Genomic DNA, 23,991 nt, shown 5'->3' with positions numbered 1-23,991 from the left:
GTCCAGCTTCGAGGCTCTTCCAGGGTGACAGTGACCTCCTACAAGCCATTTCCATGAGCTCCCCTTCACCTTGCTTCCTCTCTGCACAGGCTCCCAGCAGGAGGCTTTAGGCCTAGCAGGCTCAGCACACCCCATTCTTCTTGCTGCTTCATTTTGTGTCCAGCTGACTGAAAGGCTAGAAGAGCCATAAAACAATGTGAACAAGGACCCTTGCAACAGATCTGGAAAGCACATGTCCAGTTTGAGAGGAGCCAGGGGCACCAAACCCCAGGAGGCCTTCAGAAAACCCGAGCCCAAAAGCAGATAGGTACTGTGATTTTGAGTTGGGCAAACACTTCAACAATAGCTCTTAACAATTATGGGTAACTCATGCTTATCCCAGGTTACCTTGGTCAAGGCAGCACTCCATGAACACTTAACCCCATTTAATACTTTCTAGTTCCAACCCTTTATATTTGACTCCAGGTTTCTTCTGGGAAAGAAATGTTGCCCTCCTCACACCCCCCTCAAAGCCATCTCTCTTTTATGTTGGTCTCCCTTCCCCACAAGCATCTGAAAAGTAGTGGGTTAGGAGCCTGTAGAATGCTACCCCCACCTACAAACCAGTGCCAGAACTCCTCCCCAACTCACCTTACTGAGGTTCTTACAGGTGCACCTCATTTGTACATGGCAGCTCATGTCAGTCAGCTAACCCACCCAGCTCCCTTTGCAGCTGGGACATTGAGGGGGTGCTATGACTACTGGCAATTAGTAGCAGTCAAGCTTTTTCTTAGGGCTACAGCATTCCCCACACAAGTTTCAGGAGCACCACCCCCCACAGGAAAAACCTCTTTGTAGTAGTACAGAGCCCACAAGCAAACCCCCACTGAAAAAGAAAGTCAGTCTAACTCAGCAGAACAGGAACTTCTAGTGATAAAGGAGCTGAACAGCCCCCACTGTTTCCTAAGACAAGTCCGCAGAGAGCCAATGCTTTGTGATTTCAGCTGGTCATTGAAAAGCAAAACTCTCCACACTGGGAACAGCACATCATGCTGTTCCATGCAAAACAGGGATGACTCACCCCCTTCTGCAGGTCAGCTAGGGAGAGGCCACCCAGGGAGGCTCCTTGGCATGCTCAAGATGGAAGAGCCAAGTGCTTTGTTAAAGCAGCAGAAGCTCATGCTCTTAAGGCCCAGAGATGGTTAAGAGAACTTCCCCACAGCTGCTAGCTTTTCCCCAGCTGCAGTCCTACACATACTTCCCTAAAGCTCCCCAGAGAAATACTGGCCTATTTCAAAGCCACCTCAAGCCAACAAGGCCTACCACTGCCCTTGAAAACATAGTACTGCTAAAGTTCTGCCAGACCCAGCCATCAAGCTCTCCGACTGAACTGGAGACTTCTTCAAACACTTGATGCTTGCTTGCTTGGCTGCCCGCCCTGTTTTCCCCTGCTAGGCTTACTTAGAAGAGAGACAGCTTCTTCTACACTTATGAGAAGCCAGGTGCTCTGAGGAGACCTGACTCACTCCCTACTTACACACTTGAAACACCTCAGCCTCCCTGTTGGGAAGCACAGTCATCTTCAGGCACTGGAAGTCACCTAGCTCTTCAAGAGCAATCAGTTGCTGCAAGCAGAGAACAGTGCTCTTCCAGAGCTCCCTTCAGACCTGAGAGCTTAGCCACCTTCTACTGAACCCCCTCCCCCCATAGGGCAGCCTTTGTCATGGCATACAGACAGGCAACAGAGCACACTCTGGGAAGAGTTACTTAGAAAGCCTCTGGAAGGACAAGGAGCCTATGCCTGACCAGTCTTGCTGGCTTCGCTTCTCTGCTTTTCAGGTACTCACACTGGCAGCTCAGCTGGTGCTGTAGAGCTTGATCCTTTTGTTTTAACACAACAGCCCAGAACACAACCCCACTGCAGGTTAAAAAAAACAAAACATGGTTTGGATCTATTGATGAGTTGGGGGGTTCAAAAACCTGTTCTCAGCTCAAGTGACAAAGCAAACCCTAGCAGCAAGCACTCAACCGCCATTAAACACTCACCCACTGAGCAACAGAAACCACAAAACCACTCCAGAGAACAACACAAGCTCAGAAGCAGAGAGCATCAGGACACACACACACAGCAACACACAGCTCAGAACTCCCCCTAACCCTTCAGAGAACACCAAACACACTGCTCTCAAAAAACAGCCCAACCACCCCCCCTGCAACAGCCCCCTCAAAAACCAAACACCCACTCCACCACAACTCCCTGCCAGGAAACAGCCACCCCTGGGGCCAGGGCTTAAATGCAGCCCCCTGGCCAGTGGGGAGAGGAGATGTGGGTGGAAGCCCCCAGGTGACTCTGGTCAGGGAAGCCCCAGCTGAGTCTGGTCAGGGCAATTAAGGCCTACTGGTGCCCTCAGGACCCTGGCGGGAGAGCAAACAAGTTTTGCTGTGCCAAAAGGCATCTTCCCTTAGAGCACCACCTAGAGAAACAGGGCTGAGTCACACTGAGCTCATCAGGTGCACAGATCTTCCCAGCAGCTGCTGTCACCTGCCCCCAAAGGCCTTCGGCAGAATGGTAGCCAAAGGCTTCTTTGAACACCGGCTAGCGCTGGATGTTGAGAACCTTCCCAACGTTTCCAAGGAGCTGTACCCGCCTAGATGCGCAGCACGAGCGCACAGTCATCCGGCTCCTGCAGCTGTTCTGTACCTTGCTAGCTATGGCTCAAGCGCTCCCAGCACCAGAGGTGTTGGCTTTGGATTTAGCAGCAGCCCTCACAGATTTGTCTTTTCGGAGAGTTTGTCCAGGCGTTTTTGGAACCCATGCAAACTGTTCACATCCAGCCAGGAAGTCCAGAGCTTAATTATGCATTAGGCAAAGAAATACCTCTCGAACGCTTTGGGCCTGGCCTTGGCTAGCACTGCCTAGGGGCTTTTTTGCATTGGTCCTTGCAACGCAAGAGGTAGAAAGCAACAGCTGTCTTCTTTTCCAGAATGCTTTGGTGCTCCCTCAGAAAACTCTGAGCCTCCTGAATTACTCTGCTGACAGTTAAGAGGCCTGGCCCTGTAACGATGGCCTGCCCCGTCCAGACCCTGAATGCACTAAGAGGTCTTAACTGCCTCCAGCAGCCTCACCTGGCACCTCCGCCCACGCACCCTTTGCCCATTGGCTTGAGGGCTGTATTTAAGCTGAGCCTTGGGGCTGGAGGCTTTGTTTAGTGGGGGTTGGGGGGTGTCTTTAGGGTTGTGTTGTGTTGGGTCTTTATGTTTCTGTGGCAAGTTGTGGGGTTTGTTTTTAGTGTGTTTCCCCACCACCCCCCCTTAGGTAAGCCTTCTAGTTGTGATGTGGCTTTGTTTGTGGTTTTGGTTTCTGCATGTGAGCCTCAGAGCTGTGTTGTGGTGTCATTCCTGCTCTTGCAGGGGGGTGGGGGGGTTTTACAGGGGTGTTGTGGCTCTAGCTTGAGCCCTGCTTCTTGAAGGGGGGTGGGGTGTTTCCTTAAGCAGTTTTCTGGATGGACTGGCTGTGTTATTTTTTCCCAGGGCTGGGAGTGGGCTCTGTTGTTATGTAGCTCTGCCTGTTGCATCTGGAGATGTTAAGGGGTTGTGTTGTGCTCAGTGAGGTAGTTCCCTGGTGGGTGGCTAGCCTTGGGTTGTGGATGCTTGTTGTGGTGGGGCTGGCTTACTGCAGTTGCTGCAGGATGTGTCCCCAGAACAGGGAGGAAGGGCTGGCCAACACCAGGTTGTTCTCAAGCCAGGCTTTCTGTGTTATGCTTCCCAGAGTGTTTGGGTCAGTGTTAATCCTTGTGCTGAATGCTTAAGGCCCCCCTGAGTGGAGGAGGGAGCAGCAAGTGAGTCAAAGCCTGTTTCTGTCCCCAGACCCTCATGGGTGACCCAGTCACTCATGACTGCTGGGTTTGGGGGGCTGGGTGCCCTGCAGTGTGTTCACAGCAGGGAAGCTTTTCTGAGGGCCTTGTTAAGCTTTCTGCAGGCCCCTAATGGGGGCTGTAGCTTAGTCAGGGAGGCTTTTCCTCAGGTGTGGGGTAACACCCCCCTCCCTGGTTAGTCAACTGAGCTGTGAGGACTTAACCCTTCTTGTCCCTCTCCTAGGGCTTGAATGCTCAAAGCAAGGCTAGCAGTTGTCAGGGTTTCAGAGGATTTTTTTTAAATCCCTCCCTGAGTTCCCCTCTCCCTGAAGGAGTTTCAAGGCTCTGGGGAAATGTACTCAGGCCTGATTAAACCATCCCCCCCAAGGCATTTGGGAGAAGTCACTGCTCACATGTGCATGTAAGACAGTGTGGCAGCCTTGGTTGAGCTTGGTTACTGTGCATGGGTGCTCAGGTGTCCGATATGGGATTGCACCACTACCACTGAGAGGGCAAACCAGACAGCTTTCCCATGCTCTCTTCTCCTGCTTGCACTGTTGACTTGCCTGCTTCATGGGCTTCCTCAAGAGCTGAGAGAGGGATGCTTCAAGCCAGGCAGCCTGGGTTTCTTCCAAACCAGGGGAGGTCAGCACTGTTAACTTCTGTGGCTTCTGAGTCCCTCCAGGATTTTTCTGTTTGTTTTAAGGGTAGCACTAAAAAGAAAAGGTCTCTCTCAGGGGTTGCATGAAAAGAAGGAAAGCCACCTGGATTTAACTTGAGAAGGTGTGGGGGGTGTTGGCTGTGTAGAGCAGCCTGAATGCTCTTGAGACTCAAGTGCTCTTGAGACAAGGCAGCATGTGGCTTCCACCCTGAGAACAAGTACAGCTCCTTGTTCTGTTTGGGGTGTCCTGGGCCAAGGTCCTCCTCTAGTTAAAAGGAGCACTTGAGGAGAGATGCTGGGGTGGTTTTTACCTTTTCCAAGGAAGGCTTGCTACAATGCCTGGTGCTGCTGGTGCCCCCTGGAGTGGGAGAGGCAGAAGGGGAGCAGGGACTGGGTCAGAGTAACAAGGGGTGGGTAGAGCTGCCTGTGGCACAGGGCTGCTTTCTCCCTTAGAAGAAGCAAAACATCTAAACTAACCTTGCTGCTAAGGCCTTTAGGTAGGGAAGGGAACAGTGACATGAAAGAGAGCATGTAGCTTCTGAGGAAGTGAGCCAAAACTGTGGAGTAGCTCTACTAGGATGTGCTTTTGTAGTTGTCTGTTAACATGAGAAGAGCAGGGTGACTTCAGGCAAGGGCTTCTCAGCTGAACAAGTCAAGTGCAAGGAAGCAGCAACAGCCCTCAGGGAGGGAAGAGCTGTTCTCATGCCTCAGGTCTCTGTGGGTTTCTTGTTCTTTCACCAGCCAACTGAATGGGTTCAGGCCCTCAAGCAGGAACCCAGCCTGGCAAGGACCTGGGTCCCTGCCTGGAGAGTGGGGGGGGGGGGGGGGGTGAGGAAGGCCTGCAAGTCAGGGTGCTGGGGGCCTGCTTGCTTGGGGGAGCTCCTGCCAGCTGCAGCCCAGCCAGCTCCTGCCTCAAGCTGTCCCCTGGCATGGAGGGGCTGGGGCAGGCAGGAAAGCAAGGAGGGCAGCTCTTGGCATGAGCACTCAGAGCTGTCCCTGGGGAAAGCAGGGTTTCTGGACTGCCCCAAAGCAGCAGGTCTGCTCTGCAGTGCATTAACAGCTACAAAGCTGCCTGAAGGATCTGGACAGAAGGAAATGAGTGTGACCCCCCCCCCCATTATGGGGGGGGAGGGAAGAGCTGCTGGCCCCCTTTCTGCTGCTGGAGAGGCCAGAGCTGTGGGGTGTGTTGGGCCCAGCAGGCCTGGGGAGCCCCCCCCCCACTGCCCCTGAGCTGTGGGGGCTGGCTGGGAGGGGGCAGGTGGGGGGGTGCTTACCTGGGTGCTGGTCTGCTCTGAGCTGGGGCTGAGGGGTGCTGCTGGTGTGGGGCAGGCTGTGGTGGTCTGAGCAGGCTGTGTGCTCTCCTCTGCCTCGGTTTTGGGGTGGTGGGTGCTGCCCCCTGCTCCTGGGCTGTGTTTGAGGGGCGGCTGCTTCCTGCAGGCTGCTGGAGGGCTCGGTGTCTCCGAGCAGGGGCTGTGAGCTGCTCGGCAGTGTGTCCCCCCCCCGTGTCCTGTGGTGGGCGGCCGTTGGGGGCGGGCGGGGGGGGGGCGGCCGGCGCGAGGCGGCCGTTGGCCCGGGGGGGTGGGGGGGGGGCGGCCGGCGCGAGGCGGCCGTTGGCCCGGGGGGGTGGGGGGGGGGGGCGGCCGGCGCGAGGCGGCCGTTGGCCCGGGGGGGTGGGGGGGGGCGGCCGGCGCGAGGCGGCCGTTGGCCCGGGGGGGTGGGGGGGGGGCGGCCGGCGCGAGGCGGCCGTTGGCCCGGGGGGGTGGGGGGGCGGCCGGCGCGAGGCGGCCGTTGGCCCGGGGTGGGGGGGGGCGGCCGGCGCGAGGCGGCCGTTGGCCGTGACAGAAGCGGCCCCGGGAGCGGGGTCTTTTCCCGGGTCTGGCGCCTCTGGCGGCGGCGGGAGCCCTGCTCGGCCCGAGGCAGCCGCTCGCCGCGGGGGAGGAGGAGGCGGCGGCGGCGGCGGCGGGGCTGCCCGGCCCCGCGGAGGGGGAGGCGGAGACCCCCGGCCCTCGAGAGACCTGCTGGAGGTGAGTGCCGGAGCCCCGGGGCGAGGCAGGAGGGACGCTGGGGACAACCGGGGGCGGGGGAGGCACCTGAGCTGGCCCCTCTGGGGGGCTGCAGGGGGGCTCCTTGTGCCCGCTGGGCGGAGGGTCTAGGCAGGGCCCTGAGCCAGTGGCCGACCAGGGCCACAAGCCCTGGTGAGGGACCCTTGAAAACCCAGCTGGCCCGGGGGGAGGGTGGTGGCGGGGGCTGGGGCACCTTTTGCCCCTTGTGGCTGTAAATGCCCTGAGGGGAAGCAGCAGGTGATAGTGTGTGGGGGCTGCTTTTAGCAGGTGGCAGTCACCTGTTTTCCTGTTGGACTTGCTGTTGTGGCCCTCTCGTTGCTTGTTGTGGGCTTCTTTCCAGGCTGTGTGCTTGTTGAAGGACACTTCTGGGTCTTTGCCGTGGACAAGCTGTGGAGCTCGGTAGGCTCGAGATGCTAGTGAATTGCCAGAGGAGCCATCCGGTGAGGTGAGTTGCTGTATGTTGTGACCTTGCACTCTCTGGCTAGTCCATTGACATCAGTGTTGATCAGCTGGACTGGGCTGAAATAACCCCCTGAACAAGCTTTACCTGGAGGTGTGACAGGTGCTGGCTGGCCCTGTGTGGAAGGATGGGTCGTGTCAAGTACTGTAGGCAATCACAAGGTACAACTGTGTCTGCTGTGCCTCTTCATTGCAGGCCTTGGGAAAATGCTTCAGCCCCCAAAGAGGAGAAGGTGGGGTGGTCTTGCAAGGCAGGCATCCCTGGAACCTGAAGGCTCCCACGAGAAGGTGAAAAACGTCGTCGTTGCTTTGTCTGCCTCGTGTTGCTTGGGATGTCTATGTAGAGGACGAGTCAAAGGATTGCTTCAGAGACCACCTGAGGCTATTGCATCTTCAAGTAGGTCCCGTGACCGCCTGTGCAGTGTATGATGTGTGTAGGAACTTGGGGCGGCATGTGAAACTGTGTTGCTTACCAGGGCACGGGGACCCTTTGGAGCTTGGCATGGTGTGTTTCAAAGTTAATCCTGTGCGAGGGCCCTTGAGAAACCCTGTGTTTTGGATGTAGTGGGGCCAGGGGGCAGCTGGGGAGAAGTGAGTTGTAGAATGTGGCACTTGGCACTTGCTGTCTTGTGTAAGAGTTGGAATGCAGGTTTGAAAGGAGAGCGAGACCAGTTTGTGGGTAGTTTCAAAAGGGATGAATGAGTTGTGTGGCCAGTGAGAAGGAGCAGCAGTCGAAAGGCAGCATCAGCAGGCGAGGCCCTATTTAAGCTGCTTAGTGCTGCTGAGCGGTGTGTCTTTGAACAGTACATAAGCTGAAGCCCTCAGCTAATGCCCCAAATAATCCAGGCATGGCCCGAAACCGTGGGCGGGGAACTTGCCCAACTGCCTCAAATGAGGGGTTAGTGTTGCTTGAATAGCAGCTTCAGAGGGAAGCACAAAACCTCCGGAGCGTGCTTCCTTGTGTCTTCTTTTACCCTAACTTGGGGACTGGGAAGTATGCAATAACCCAAGAAACTAGAGAAGTGCATTTTTCCCCCTGATTTGCCTAATAGTGAATGAGAGGGGAACCTCAAAAAAAACAAAACCCTCTAAGGTTTGAGGTAGTGATGGATGAAAATCCATCCATGGGAGGGAATGTCAAGGCCATAATAATGTACGTGGGGTTGTGTTTGGGAGAAGTGGAAGCTTGTTGCTCCCTTGGGAGCAACATGTAGCAGTAGAATGATACTGCAGACCTGGTTGAGCCCTACAAAGAGTAGAGTGTTCTCATCAGGTGAGTTCCCCCCCCTGTGGTGCTCTGTAGGGAATGCACTAGTAAAAATGCACAGACTCCACCCCATGAATTAAAAGCACTTGATTCCCCCCCCCCCCCCCCCCCCAGTTCCATTCCAAATGCTGGAGTGGATTTTGTCCTGGGTTAATATGGTTGTCCTTTGCAGGCCCCTGCTGCCTTTGTGCTGTGCTTTTTAAAGCAGATGGAGTACCAGCTCAGAGCATTGCATCGAGGGTGCCTTGGACTATTGGGGTGCCTTGCCTTCCCTTGTGCCTTTTGTGATTAACTTAAATCAGGCAAGGCAAGGACACCTTGAGCTCAGGCCAGGGTGTTCAAAGGAACTGGATATTGACTGATGCAGTTGAGAGTGAAGTTGGTGGGGGCTCCTGGTTGTCTTAATTTCCAGGGTCAGCGTTGTGTTCCTTGTGGGGAAAGTCTACTTCTCCTGGTTGAAGTCAGCAGCAAGCTGACCTTTTTCTGTGTTTATCCAGCAGGTTTTTTCCAGGGTGTGTAACTGGGCCTTTGGTCATCTGCAGAGTGCTGTGCTGACATGGAGAAGGATGTGGGCTTCTTGGCCTGGGGGCTGGCTGCAGAGGGCCAGTGGGACCTGCAGCTGTGTGGGCTGGCTTCCTTAGCTTGGCAGGACAGAGGAGTTCTGGGTCTCTTCCACAGCCAGCCAGAGGCTCAGGATCAGCTCCAGGTGCAGGGAGGAGCTCCAAGGGCTGTAGTGGAGCTTACTGCAGCAGGCAGCTGTCTGCAGTGCCTTTTGTGCAGGTAGTGATGCTTCAGGCAGGTGAGGCCTGCCTGAGAGGCTCCTCTGGACTCCTTGAGAGGGGTAGGTCGGTTGAGGTGCCCCTGTCCTTGTCCTTAAGCTTGAAGGGGCTTTCCTGCAGTGGTGGTGGGGCTTGGGGTCCCTGTCGGGTGCCCTAAGGTGCAGGAGCAGAAGCGCTGCGAGCCACCGATTGTCTCTTTCCTGGTGAAAGGGCCCATTGTGAGTGAGTAGCCTTAGTCCCACAGAACTGCTTTGCCTGGCTCAGAGGTCAGTGCCGTCTGGAGGCACGGAGACACCTGTGTTTTGAGGGCAGAACTGAAGGCATCTTGCAGGCCCTGAAATACTGAGTTTGAGGGGGAGCAAGGCAGCAGAGTAGGTAGTGCGAGGGAGCTGGCATCAGCAGAAGCAAAGAAACAGCGGTGTCCCTTTTCTGAGGGCAGGATATACTGCCTAGGGATATACTGAGCCTCTTGTGACTCGCCCAAAGTTGAGGCGGACAGAGTTTGACAAGAGAGTTGGAGTTCTATGTGTGAGAGCAACACTATTTCCCTAGGACAGAATAGGCAATGGGGTGGTTGCTGTGAAGAAGTAGGGGAGTACCTGCTGTGTCTGGATGCCGGTCAGGTAGCAGCTGTAGCTTCCTCTTCTGTCTTCTGTCACCTTAGCTCTGAGGCCTGTGGGGAAGCTGCCGTAGCTGACACGAAGGATAACATTACTGGAGGTCTACCGAGTTGTGTAATGAGTTTCCTTGGTTTGCCTGGTGAGATGATGAAGGTTATGCTAGTCCTGATGAATGTACTTGCTTGCCACTTGCTAGCAGAACAGGCAGAAGGTTGGGCCTGGTTCTTGGTGTGCTGGGTTGCAGCTTGTGTGTTTGAGGCTGAGGGAGAAGAAGTCTTGATGCTAGTGTCTGCTGCTTTGTGTAGCAGTTGATTGCAAGTACTTGGCTACAGCTTCTGCTGGGAAGTTTGTGGTTGTTTCAGAAGAGGGTGTTTTGGCATGTGGTGGTTGTATGGAGTACAGAGATGCCCCTGTGAGGGCTACTGTAGTGATTAAACCAAAATTGAAGTGGTGGTCTTGGTCCAGCAGCTTGGTTCCGGTGGTGAAGACAGCCTGAATTCTGACACCATGGATATGCTGCTTGGCAGTCTTTTTTGCTGTTGCTTAGCTTCTCTGTCTAATGTTGCAGGGATGGAATGGCTTGTGGAGTGTGGTGGTGATTGGCCTCAAGGTCTGGCTGCCCTGAGTCCTTGACTTGCCTGCAGCTAGTTGGCAGATGGTGATTATGCCGAGTGTGGATGGGCATGCCGGTGTGCTTGCTTCAGGGAAGGCTCTGCAGACTTGACTGAGGCCCTGTTTCTGAGGTGGAAGTGAGTCTGGTCAAGAGGGCAGCCTTGTGGGTTTCAGAGGGCGTAGCTGAGGCCCATCTGCCCTTCTCTGTGAGGGGGTTAGTAGCCTGCATTGCAGGGTGGTTGAGAAGGGAAAGGCCCTGCAGGTGGTAAGGTGGTCATGGCTGGCAGGTGGAGATGGAGAAGCACTTGTGATGGACTGAAATCTGCCTTTGCTGTCAGTGACCAGAGTGAACTCTCTAGAATTTACCTTCTAGAGCCAGCTTAATACTGGCTGAGGCTTGCTCTTCTGCTGAGAAGACTAGAAGGGTCTCCTCAATCTTTGACCTCGGTGTCTAGGTTGGTTTCTCAAGCCTGCCTTCAGCTCCTTTCAAGTCCCAATGGTTCCTATTGTTGCATCAGCAGAGTGGGCTGCAGAAGGGGCTTGAGTCTAGGCTGCTTCCTGCTTGTGTTACGGTGAAGGGGGTTGGCATTGAAGGGGTAAGCCTTTTTTCCCCAATGTGGAAGGATTATGAGCTGGGAGGCTTTGGTTACTGGTGGCTTCGGGACAAGTTTTAGCAGTGACTTTTTGGGAGCAGGTGCGGGACAAATGAAGAGCCTTGCCCTGGGGGTGACAAAGTGAGCAAGGGGATGTAATGGAGTGGCCCAGCTAGGTGTGGTGATTAGAAGGAAATTCATACTTGGAGACTGCTAGCACCAGGTGGCGCTGCTCTATCAGTCTAGAGGCAGCTAATTTCTCAGTCCTGTCCTCTGGGTACCAGGGCCGGGTGGCCTGTTACATGGTAACTGAATATAATGTAATTGACCAGTGCAAGGAGACTGGGGAGAAAGACCTGCTGGGAGAACTGATAGGTGCTGGTAATCCTGAGGCATTTCCTGAGTGGGAACTGTCCAAGTTGGAGCAGAGATGGGCTGTTATGATCATCAAGATGAAATCTGTTTGCTGAATGTATTCCAGATTAAAGAAGTTTGTTTCTTGATCTTTTCCAAAGTAAAAGGTTGAGAAATAACTTGTTGGGTAAAAGATTTCACCTAACTGATTAAAAAAAAAAATTGCTGTGAAGTCTAGATCTTACAATGGAGTAGTTACAGGAGCAGATGACCTCTGATGAGACTAATAAGGGCAGCAAGCTTTGGCATATTTGGCAATTGAGATAGACAGTGGAGAGCACTTTGGCCACTTTGGAAAATCTTGCTCCCTTATTTGAGGAGGAGGGGATGGTGGAGGCCAGGGAGCAACATACTGGAGAGGACCAAAAAATGAAGCACCAGCCATGAGTCAGAACAATTCATCCATCTCTGGCAGCACAGCTGGGAAGTCTGCTTTCAGGAGGAGCGTGGGGAACTCTGTCTGGATGCTTGCCAGGTACAGGACACAAAAGAGATGCAGATAGGGGAGAAGTTTTTGTTTGGCTTTCTCAATTTGATTTCTTAGAGTCATTTTGATGAGGAAGTCTTGTGGTTTTTCTTTTTAAAGCTGTGGGCAGAACTGCAGGAGAAAGTCGGAGGTGAATTGAATTGCAGTAAGAGTAGTTTCTCGGGGATTCTCCTGTGTTTGTGGTAGCAGTGTCTGGGGAATGAGGGCAAAAGCATGTGCAGTGGGGAAACAGGAGCAGGAGCTGGTTGTCCCCTTGGGTGATTTCTGAAAGACTCACCCCTCTCCCTGCTGGAGTGACTTGCCAGCTTGCTGAATGTGGTCTTTGCCCCAGAGCACTTATATTTTGAACAGTCTTCTCAGCCTGTTGCTGCATGGTGCTGTAAAAGGCTTCTCTGCTGTTTTGGGGAGAATGCTCTCAGAGATGGCCTGTTTTTTTCAGTTCCGCACTGGAGGAATGTGGAGGAAGTGTTCTCGCAGGAGTTGAAGGTGAAGGGCTCCCTGGGCTGGACTAATTGTTGACCTGTCCCCCAAGAACTGGCTTGTGCTAGTGGATAGTTCTCATAGGTATGAGAGCCTGGCAGGGAGCATTGCAGAGGCTCCTGTTTGTCCTCAGCTGGGCCAGAGTTTAAAGAAGTGGCCAGACTTCCCTGAGCTCAGGTGCTAGCTGGTTTTTCAAGGTGCTGAGTGTGGCTGCTGAAAGAGTCCTACATGGAACTGCAGTGTGCCTGTTTGGTCTCATTATCACTCGCATGCTGTCAGAGCATGATGCATCACCAAGTTCTGGTTGGTGGGTGCTTCATGTGCAGTTGCCTATTTGTTTTGTAATGAATAGCTGCTCAGCCTAGTGGGGTGTGGTTTTTAGCATGGATCCCTTTTGTTCCTCCTTTGATGCGTGGAAGCTTTGACAGATGCCATATTTGTTTTGCACATGTGGATTCTGAAGTTGTATTTAGCCTCTCGGAAGACCCTGACTGGACTGGAGAGGATGTCGCTTGCAGTTCTCTCAAGCTTTCTAGCAGTAGGCAGGTATAGGCTATTTCTCTGTGGTTTGGCAATACTGACAGCTCCAGCTAGTTTCCATCTAACACAGACTGTTGTTTATAAAATCAATGTTACCTGATTGGGAGCTGAGTGGTTTTCAAATGTATCAGAATGACCCAAATGCTTATATGCTTTGCTGCATTACTGAATGAATATAATAAGTAAGGAGAGAGCTACTAGGATTAACTTCTTCACATCTAAAATTCGTAGTTTAAATTTAATGTCATGCTTTTGTAGCACAGTAGAGAAGTTGTGGTGGTTTCATGAAGTCATTTTTAAAGGCTGTCAACTTTCTTAGGTAAAAACTGACTGGCTTCCCAACCAAGGCAGAAGGAAGGAGGACTTTTCAAAAGCCAGACTACAGCACAGTGAGGCCTTGCCAAACAAGGGATTAGGAGCCAGTAAGGTAGGAGCATGAGCAAGAGCAATATAATCTTCTCTGACGAGAAGCGAAGGGGATCACAGAATCACAGAATTGTTTAGGTTGGAAGGGACCTCTGGAGATCATCTAGTCCAACCTCCCTGCTCAAGCAGGGTCACCTAGAGCATATTGCCCAGGATCACATCCAGACGGCTTTTGAATATCTCCAGCAAAGGAGACTCCACCACCTCTCTGGGCAACCTGTTCCAATGCTCTGTCACCCTCACAGTGAAGAAGTTTTTCCTCAGGTTCAGATGGAACTTCCTGTGCTTCAGTTTCTGCCCATTGCCTCTTGTCCTGTTGCTGGGCACCACGGAGAAGAGGCTGGCCTCATCCTCTTGACACTCCCCCTTCAGATACTTGTACACTTTGATGAGATCCCCTCTCAATCTTCTCTTCTCCAGGCTGAACAGGCCCAGCTCTTGCAATCTTTCTTCATAGGAGAGATGCTCCAGCCCTCTAATCATCTTGGTAGCCCTCCGCTGGACTCTCTCCAGCAGTGCCATGTCTCTCTTGTACTGGGGAGCCCAGAACTGGACACAGTACTCCAGGTGAGGCCTCACCAGGGCTGAATAGAGGGGCAGGATCACCTCCCTCGACCTGCTGGCAACACTCTGCCTAATGCACCCTAGGATCCCATTGGCCTTCTTGGCCACAAGGGCACACTGCTGGCTCATGTTTAACTTGTTGTCCACCAGCACTCCCAGGTCCTTCTCGGCAGAGCTACTTTCCAACAGGTCAACCCCCAGCCTGTACTGGTGCATGGGATTATTCCTGCCTAGGTGCAGGACCCTGCACTTGCCTTTGTTGAACTTCATGAGGTTCCTCTCCGCCCACCTCTCCAGCCTGTCCAGGTCCCTCTGAATGGCAGCACAGTCTTCTGGTGTGTTAGCCTCTCCCCCCAGTTTAGTATCATCAGCAAACTTGCTGAGGGTGCACTCTGTCCTTCCTCCAGGTCATTGATGAATATATTGAACAAGACTGGGCCCAGGACTGACCCCTGGGGGACACCACTAGCCACAGGCCTCCAACTTGACTCTGCGCCATTCACCACAACCCTCTGAGCTCGGCCATCCAGCCAGTTCTCCATCCACCTCACCGTCCACTCATCTAGCCCACACTTCCTGAGCTTACCTAGCAGGATGTGATGGGAGACAGTGTCAAAAGCCTTGCGGAAGTCCAGAAAGACAACATCCACTGCTCTGCCCTCATCTACCCAGCCAGTCATTCTGTCATAGAAGGCTATCAGATTGGTCAAGCATGATTTCCCTTTGGTGAATCCATGCTGACTACTCCTGATCACCTTCTTGTCCTCCAGATGCTTAGTGATGACCTTCAGGAGGAGCTGTTCCATCACCTTTCCAGGGATGGAGGTGAGGCTGACAGGCCTGGAGTTTCCTGGCTCCTCCTTCTTGCCCTTTTTGAAGACTGGCGTGACATTGGCTTTCTTCCAGTCCTCAGGCACCTCTCCTGATCTCCAGGACCTTTCAAAGATGATGGAGAGTGGCCTAGCGATAACATCCGCCAGCTCCCTCAGCACTCGTGGGTGCATCCCATCGGGGCCCATGGATTTGTGGATGTCAAGTTTGGACAAAAGATCTCTAACCTGATCCTCCTCCACCAAGGGAGAGTCTTCCTTTCTCCAGCCTTCCTCTCTTTTCTCCAAGGTCTGGAAATGGCTTTCGGGTGGTAACTTTTCCCTAGCCTCAGTAGGGAAAACTCAGGAATGCTGAAAATGAAATGCTAGATGTGTACACAGAGAAACTGGAAGGCCATGTGAATGGCATCTCTGACAGTATAAATGGTTTACACAAGCGTCTTCTGAGGCAAGTCTTTTTTGGTAGCGCTACTAGTTTTTTTCCCTGTTGGGAAGATGGAGTCATACTGTAGATGATGTTTATGCTTGAGCAGCTGAGGGAGTCAGTAGCAGGATTGGAAAGGCCCAGGAAACTAGAAGTTTAGCAAATCCTCCTAAAATGCTTGTGTGTTGTCTGAGGCAATTAAATACCTCTTAAAAACATGACTGCCTGAGTGCAGGGCCAAGGTTGAGTTTGTAAAGTAAGTATTGTCCGACAAGGAAATCAAATCGGGGTCTATTTTCTGTGAACGTAGGATCTGTTGGAAAAGCTTTAATATGTGTCTTTACATCATGAAGGAGGAGTTAGCTGGCACATTAACTCAACCTTGCCAGTGTGGTAATCCCAGGGGCGTTTAGTAAAAAGAATGCAGAGAACCCCTAAGAGGCAAGCGTGGTTAGGATGGAGCCTCTGTCTTGAAACCTGAAGAGGCCTAAGCCTTAAGATTAGGAGGTGGCTAAATGGATGTTGCCCTTGTTCATGTAAGGCTAGATACTTGTGTCTTGTATTTCAGGCCATTTCTGTGCGGTGTAACAGGCTGGGACTTGCTAAAAACTAGGACTTAGGCCCTAAAGGGTGAGGGCAACTGCGGAAGTTGTATCAGGGTGTTTTCAGCTTTGAGTGGAGAGCGAGGTGTTTTTGAGTCTTAAACTGCTACGGCGTGTGCAGAGTACCTTTATCTTTTTGGTCCTTGAACAGAAGGACCTGTCTCCTCGGGGCATGTGCCTTTGCCTGTGATTGGTACCACAGCATTGTTTCAAGTGGATTTGATAGTCATAACAAGATTGAAGTAACTGTTGATCATGAGGTGGGAGGGACGGGGAGGGGATAGTGATTGAATATACACACTGAGAAAGCAGTACTGTTTGCAGCATGGCAAAGAAAAGAATTGGAAAAGAACAGGAGTAGATCCTAGACAGGAGTGGATAAGGTTAGCTATAGAGGGCGTACTTGGGGACAAAAATGCAGTGAGACTTCTGCCAACAGGAGACGGCTATACGAAAGCAAAGCGCTCAAAAGCAGAGCTTCATGGATGTGTTAATATAATTGAGAGGATTCCTTCTTGATTTATCATAGTTCTTTCAGGTTTCTGCTTGAGGGTAAAGGAAGGTGGCAAAGAGAATAGGCAGGGAGAGAGCTTTGTGGAATGAAGAATTCCAAAGCCTGATGGCATTGCTGAATAGTGCGGGAATACCTTGGGTATAAGGAAGCAACCTAAATCATCAGCTAGAGCAACCTCACGTGGATTGAGAGTTGTCCTTCTGCAGGTTTAGCTAGTGGCATGCCTCTCCAAATAATGACCGAAGCAGACAGGGGCTAGGCCGAAGAATGAGGTCAAGCATTATGTTGGCACTTTGAGCCCTTCCCCTGGAAAAGGGTATTGGGGGAAATGATCTGTGTAACACCTGTGGGCTAGTGGAAACCCAATGACAAAAATGTTTTTAGAAAACATGGCCTAAATTTTGGGAAATCTGACGTTCCAATAGGACTTAGTGAAAATAGACTATAAGGCCACTAAGACGCTTCTCATTGAAGACTGTCTTTCCAAAGTGCCTCTAAATATTGAAAGCAGTAAGCTCTATGGAGGAGATGTTGAAACGCATGTGATGGGACTCCTACTTATTTTAAGTCGAAGAGGAGGAAAGAAAGGACAAGCTCAAAAGAGAAATCCTCGGCAGTAGGTCCTCCTATCGCTTGCAGAAGGAATGACAGAGGTTTTAGATGAGAGGCTGACAGAAAAACCCAGAGACAAGAGACATGAAACCTCGTCGCCTCTCATGACACCTCACGTGCAGCATGTGGCAGGTTTCTAGACCAAGAATATGGTGTCATAATACACGGTATTCAGGCAGATATTACAACCCACCACAGCTTCTAGCTAAGTGGAGCTCTCCAGGAGGGGCCTGAGAAGTGTTCTTCCCTGTCCATATGTGAGTACTGGTGCTGAAGGGCAAGTTCTTTGAGGGGAAAAATGTACACTGGAACAGAAAGCAGAAGGGAGAACCACCTGGGAGTTGTGATTTCCATGGAATCGATGGTTAACAATCTCTTTTGGCAGGGTTATTCACTTTTTTATTTTTTAAGGAGAACGCCAGTAAAACCATCATTAACGGGGGGGAAAAACCTTAGTGGGAAGAGCTGGCTGATGTAAGGTAGCTATGTATGTGGCATTGTCCAATGAAATGCATTTCAGAGTGCTTTAGTAAAATCTGCTCAGGAGTAGAATTGCTAATTGCCTTAAAGACAAAAAACCTCAAAGAAATTAATGCTAACGTTTAACAAGTTTCTTGAGCCAGACAGCCAGAACAAAACAGAATTTGCGAGTGAGGTGCGTTTTTAGGACTTGCTGTGAATGCAGATGCTATGGAAGTCCCCAGGCATTCACCCCCAAGTCAGTCGGGCTTGTGTATGATGGTTTATTTCAGCTTGAGCTGGGTGCCTCAGGGCCCCTCTTCAGAACAAAGAAACTGTGGGGTAATTATACCCTTTACAGTTTTATTGCCCTGCCTGCCAGAGAAGGTCTCCTCCAATGTTCTTTACTGAGTTGGTGGTGGTCTGTCTCCTCCTGGTTGGTTGATTGGTGTCTTGCCTCCCTTTGACAGGTCCTGGCCTACATCCCAGGCTAGTTGCCATGTCCTTGTTTCTCACAGTCCCTGATCTTCTCAAAGGTCAGCTGCAACTCAGGTGCCTTGCATCTTGTCTCCTGCCTTCTACTTTGTATCCTCATTAGCTGGTTTTGTATCTTTGTTAGCTAGTTTTAATTGGTTTTGCGGTTGCCTCATGGGCAATGTCACAGCATCAGCAGTGTTTCTTGAGTTCATTGACAGTTTGACCTTGAGGCCTGCAGGCTTCATCTACTTTAGGCGCTGATGCCAAGTTAATCGAGGTTATGCCAATGGAATTAACAGTTTTCGTACACATCCCCTGTTTTTCTGGCTGTTGGTCTTAGTAACATGTCCATTTTTTGAGATGAGCAGCCAGCCTCCATGATTTTCTGTGCAATCCCAAGGTGAGCACAAAGCGTACAATGATTAGACAGAACAGAATGGCTCCAGGATGCAGCGAAAGGATTATAGGAGCCAGAAGTGGTGGGAGACCACCCAGAGTTTCCCACCATTTATGCTCTGTCTTTTTTGGCTCTTTCAAGTACTGTTTGAATTTGTTGTCTCATGCCCTGCAGTCAGTGTACTTTTCCCTCTGTCTTTGACCTTTTGGAGCGATGTGTGCAGTTGGTCATGGTGTAATAACTCCTGCACTCAATTGAGATTCAATCCAGTAGGCAGTGGTGGTGATTCGTGAATCCAGGAATAACTTTCCTGGAGTAACTAGTGAGTTGTTACTGGGCTTGTGTAATTGTAGCCACATCCCTTTTGTTGTTGTGAAGAGACACGTGCACAAATTTAACTAGTTTTGTGATAAACATTGCACCGTCAATTATCGAAGTTCTGCACTGACTCTGCAAACATACACAACCCTTTCCAATGTAGACCAAAGTTACGTTCTCGTTTTCACTCTGTCTGCCCCCTGAAGTGACAAGCACTTTGTTCTGTGTGTACACAAATGTCTTGAGTTTGTAGGGCATTACCTTTGCGGGCAAATCCTAATTCATCCTGAACTGTGCGGGTGGTTAAGTCTATAGTGTTCCACCTATCGCAGATGTGCTGTGCCCATCCCCTGTGTTGCAAAGGATGTAATGTCACATCCCTATGGATCAGGCTGAGAGGGATAATAGGGTAGGTTGTAGACCTGTGCTTCTTGACTAGTGAGAATGAAAGCAGTTATCACTTCTTGCTCCTTATTGAATGTAAAGTTAAGCTTTTGCCACCAAGCTTGATATTTCTGCTCAGAGACAGTACTCTTTTCCCATCACCAGTGTTTGGATTTCTGCTGGAAGGATGCCGGTCTCCCCTGCCCTTATTCTTGGTGCAGCTATTGTTTCTGTCCACAGTTGGGCTTGAATGCAACTAAGGGCAGTTGATGTATTTCCTTGAAGTACCCCTAAGGTGTCTATTATTAATTGGTGGTTGTGCTTGTTAATCTACTTCCCACTGAGGTAACATGTCTGACATTAGCCATTGTGTTTTCCCTAATGTGGTCAAAGATGATTGCAATGGATGTTGCAACTTGGACAAATCTGTTGTGGATGTGGCCAGTTTATTCATCAGCACTTCTGCCTCAATACCATTTAGTGCACCTAGGCCAGTACCCATCAGGCCAGTGGATGTCTTGTCTTTGGTTTTTTTTTTTTTTTTTGGTCCCTGCAATTTAACCGTGTCTCCCATCCAACATAGCTCTTTTGCAAGAAAGTCACCCATTGAGGCTTGATCCCTGGGATATTTAGTTGCCAACTAGGTTCTCCTCATTTTAAGGACCAAGTTGGATTAACCAGCACAGTTTGACCTCCTGTCTTCATCACAGATGGTCCTATTGGATAGGTCCAAAGTCTTAATTTAGGGGTGGGAGGTTTAATAGTGGGAGTAATGCTACTAGTGGTCATAGGAGTAGTTAGCGCATGTTTTACCGGACGCGCTTTGAACCTCCGTAGAAATTTCCTCAGAACTTGCACGAGTGTTCACAGGGACCTCTATATGACTTTGTTGGCCGTAACAGGTCATACTACAACAATGGCTCACTTCTACTTCCAGTGTAACTGTTTGATCAGTAAAACGGCAAAAGATTTGCTTGTCTCTGTGACCCCTTGTTGCGGCTACCGTAGTTACCCATGCAGCATCCGTGGCATTCTTGGTAGCGGCCTGTTGTCGTATACAAGGGTGTTTGGGAGTCTCCCGGTGAATTGCTATCCGTCCTTCCATCGCTTCCACGCAACACCCTATGATGAAGATGACTCTTCTGAGAAGTGTTCTGGTGGATTGTATTTTTAACATGTGAATCCAGGATTCCTGCTCAGCAATCTGGACTGCAAAATAGGAACGGAAGCACAGTATATGGTCCTTCCCCCTCTGGTTCCAGTTTATGCTTTTGGACGGACTTTTCCGTCAATACCAAATCTCCTGGTCCATAGGTATGGACTTGTAAGGCTAGAGGTACAGGCTGTGCCAGAACAGCTTGTTTCTGTAAATGGTTAGTTGAGTTCTGAGGATGCGTTACATGCCTAGTTATGTGTTCATCCCTGTCCAGCAGTTCTGATACAGGTAAATAAGTCCCTGGGACAGCCAAATGTCTACCAAATAGCACTTCTGTGGGGGGTAAGACCAACACTTTTCTGAGGTGTTTCTAATATCCCATAATCCTGAACTTAAAACCTCTGGCTGTTTTAGGTTAGTTTCTGCACAAGACTTTGCTAATTTCGTTTCCCCTGTTTTATTCCTTTGTTCTACTTGTCCAGAAGATTCTGGACGGGGTGAAACATGTAGTTGGGATACTGTGCTTAAGGACTTGCAAGTGTTTTGTAATGCTTGAGCTGTAAAAGGTGCTCCCCTATGAGAATCATTTTTTTTTCTGGAGTTCCATAACATGGCACTGTTTCTTTTAATAAAACCTTTGCCACCCCAGCTGCATCTGCTTTCCTTGTAGGAAATGCCTCCAGCCAGCCAGTCAATTGATCTGCAGTTACCAACAGATGATGATGATGATACCTGTAGGCTGGTGGCATGTCTGCATAATGAATTTGCAAGTGCTGAAAAGGAAAGTAAACCCATGGCCTTGCTCCTTGAAACTGTTTTATGTTTGTCAGCAAAGTGTTGGCACTGATCACAGCTTGATACTATTTGCTTGGTAACTGTGTATATCCCTGGAGCTGCCCATGCTCTTGGTCTTTGTTCTGGGACACCTTCAATTCTGCTGTGTCCCTTTCATTGGCACCACTGTGCCACAGGTAACAGGCCTGTTCTAGGCAATAGAGGCTGGCTTCTGATGGTCCGAATTCCAGTTTTGTCTTGTTCCCCTCCAAGTTCTTCCCAACTATCCTTTTCTTCCTTGGCACCTTCTTTGTCATATATGTTGGATAGTTAGGACATGCCTGGCCCTTCTGTCATGGTAGGGCATAACAAAGCATCCCATTGTGAGGGAGCCGCTTGAGCGGCTCCTGAGTTGGCATAATTGTTGCCTTTTTCTATAGTGGTCCTGCCTTGGTGATGTGCAGGGCCGTGAATCACAGGAGTGTGTTTAGGATCTTGAGTAACATCCACCAATTCATGTACTTGTGGGCTGTGTGGGATGCTCTTTCTGCTGGAGGGTAAGACCCCTTGCTCTTTCCATAGTGCCCCTACTGCATGACAGACTCCGAAAGCTTGCTTTGATTCGGTATAAATATTAACAGTTTTGACTTTAGAAAGCCTTGTTGCTCTTGCCAAAGTGACCAGTTGGGCCCCTTGCGCACTCATAGTAGATCTTAGGGGGCTGAGCTTCCAGTATTTTGAAATCGGGTACTGCTGTGTAACCAGTTGGCTGCTTACCCTCACGATAGTAGGCAGATCCAGCTACGTACAAAGCTAACCCTGGGTTAGGGAAGGGAGCCTCTTTAAGTCTTGAGGTTTTTCCCCCAAGCTGCTTCACCCTCGTGCAATCGTGGTAATGTTTTTCCTTGTCCCTAGGCGAGAGAAGTAGGGTAGCTGGGTTCAATTTGTTACCGTGTTGACAAAGTAATTCCTGTTTATATGCTTGCTGTGGAGACAGAACTTGGAGTGGAAATCTTAATGAATTTTTGTCTCATGGGGGATGTATATGGTCGGGGGGTGGTCCCAGAACCTATGGTTCAATGTTTCTCAGCAATGATTGCTGCAGCAGCCACCACACGGATACACCCAGGAGTTCCCCAGAGGGCAGCATCTGATTGTACAGGGTGATATGTGCCTGATGAGGGTTGAGGACCTAGCATTTGAGTCAGCAGTCTACTGGCAGCCCCTTGTTGTTCATGAATGTACAGCTGGAAAGGTTGTTTTAATAACCAGGGAGCCCTAAAGCTGGGGCTTGACTTAATTTTTTTTTAAATGCCAGATCTGAGGTGTCTGCTTTATAGGTTCTACTTGTTTCTGTTTAGTCGCTTCCAGTAACAGTTTAACTAATTCCCCCAGCCCAGGAATCCATGGTCTACAGAAGCCTACTGCCCCTTAAAAACCTCTAATCTGTCTTTCATCATCACAGGTCAAGGTAGATCTTCAATGGCTTTGATGTGCTCAGGATTGTTTGGTTGTTTTCCTTCAGTTAGACTAAATCCTAAATGTTTTACTCTTTCTCGACAAAACTGGAGTTCAGATGGGGATGCATGGTGTCCCTTTTCAGCTAAGGCTGTACACAGAATTGTTGTATCTGAAGTTACAAACACTTTTGGTTCTGCTAGCAAGCAATAAACTGTCTGCATACTGTATTACCACTGAGTGGGAGGATAAGACAATGTTATGCAAACCTTTCTGCAACAACTGAGCAAAAAGAGCTGGTGAGCCAGTGAATCCTTGTGGAAGCTGTGTCCAGGTCAGTTGTCCTTTCCAGGTAAAGGTGAACAGAAGTTGACTCTGCTGCTACAGGTATACTGAAGCAAGCTGAAGTTCAATCTGTTGTCAACCACTTAACCCCTACAGGAGTTTGAGTTAAAAATTGTGAAAGGGTCAGGTACTACAGAGGCATGTGAATCCTGTACAAATGGATGCTCAGGATCTCCATCACTGTCCAGATGATGATTATGTACTGGTAAAATGGGTGTATTAAAAGGAGAAATGCAGGGCTTCAAAACCCCCTGCTCTAAATAGGTCAATTTGTTTCTGAATGCTTTTCTCTGCCTCCTGTGGGATAGGATATTGTTTTACTGGGGGGGGGGGGGGCGCCCTTGGAGAGTTTTTATGCACGCAGGCTCTGCAGATAAAAGCAAGCCCCCTGTCTGTTCCTTTTTCACTCCACAATTTAGCAGGCACAGCAGCTAATTCAATAGGAACATGGGCCCCTGGAACTGGCACTTCTGATGCACTGACTTTGAAAACGCCTCTAACTACTAAATCCATACTGTTTGGACTTGCCTGTATCTGTGTGTGAAGTGCTTGTAACAAATCCCACCCTAATAAACACAGGTGATTCTTCAACCAAAAGCTATTGCTTCCATATTGATTTTGCGTCTATAGCTGTCAGTAATGGTTTGCTCAGGTTTTTCTCCTCCTCCCATCACCCCCCTACTTTCCAGGCCTCCCAGCAACACAACTGTTCATCTGCATAATTCAAGGGAGAAAGTAGCCCCTGTATCCACTCAAAAGGTTACTTGCTTTCCAGCAACTTTCCTGGTTGTGCAGCCCTGACTCTCCAAAGGGATTACATCTGAGAACATACATACACATTTAACACGAGGACAGTTATGTTCCTCCTCGAGTAGTCATTGATCAGCTTGGCCTGCGACTTGATTCTTCTCCAGAAGGAGGGTTCACCCTGACTGTGCTGGAAATTGTGGATGGCTTGGGTGCTCACACTGCCCATATCCTGAGTTGCCACAAAAACAGCATTCCTGAGACCCCTGACCCTGGTGTAGAAGTTAGTGGCATTCCCCTTCCTCCCCTTGTGACTCCTTGTCCTGCAGCCATCCCATGCATCTGCTGTCCAGGGGAAGATCCATGACCTTGTCCTCTAAAGAACCCAGTTCCACACTCGGAGGGAGGAGCCCTTGCATGACTGCAGCCAGACTTGTTGCTGCTTCCTTTTTTTAATTTATTTTTTCCCTCTAATTTCTTAGCCTCATGCCCATTACAGGCAAGAGTTGCCAGGCAGACAATCTCACCTAGTCTTTCCTGGCCAGTCGTCAGGCCCATGTTTAGAAAAATATTTCTCTAATCTATGGCAGCTTGATCAACTAATAGATCTCTTAGCTTTGGCTTCTGGGTCTGCTCCACCGCTGCCCCCCCCTCCCCCCCCATACATCTGAAATTGCTGAAACAAGCAAGACAGAG

General features: G+C 50.4%; 1 protein-coding gene across 1 annotated transcript in view; it reads left to right on the top strand.

Moving 5' to 3' along the window:
* Window positions 1-6,913: 6,913 nt before the first annotated feature.
* Window positions 6,914-23,991, top strand: part of LOC138067062 (maestro heat-like repeat-containing protein family member 2B) — a 51,124-nt gene continuing 34,046 nt past the window's right edge. The window contains exons 1-2 of the mRNA XM_068941020.1: window positions 6,914-7,002; window positions 7,213-7,413. Of these exons, the coding sequence (XP_068797121.1) occupies window positions 7,224-7,413 (190 nt within the window). The 5' untranslated portion in view covers window positions 6,914-7,002; window positions 7,213-7,223. The remainder of the gene's footprint in view (window positions 7,003-7,212; window positions 7,414-23,991) is intronic.

This window comes from Struthio camelus, chromosome 4 (assembly GCF_040807025.1).
Source record: "Struthio camelus isolate bStrCam1 chromosome 4, bStrCam1.hap1, whole genome shotgun sequence".
Lineage (NCBI taxonomy): Eukaryota > Metazoa > Chordata > Aves > Struthioniformes > Struthionidae > Struthio > Struthio camelus.
The sequence above is the reverse complement of the archived record's forward strand: the minus strand, read 5'-3'. Positions and strand labels throughout refer to the sequence as shown.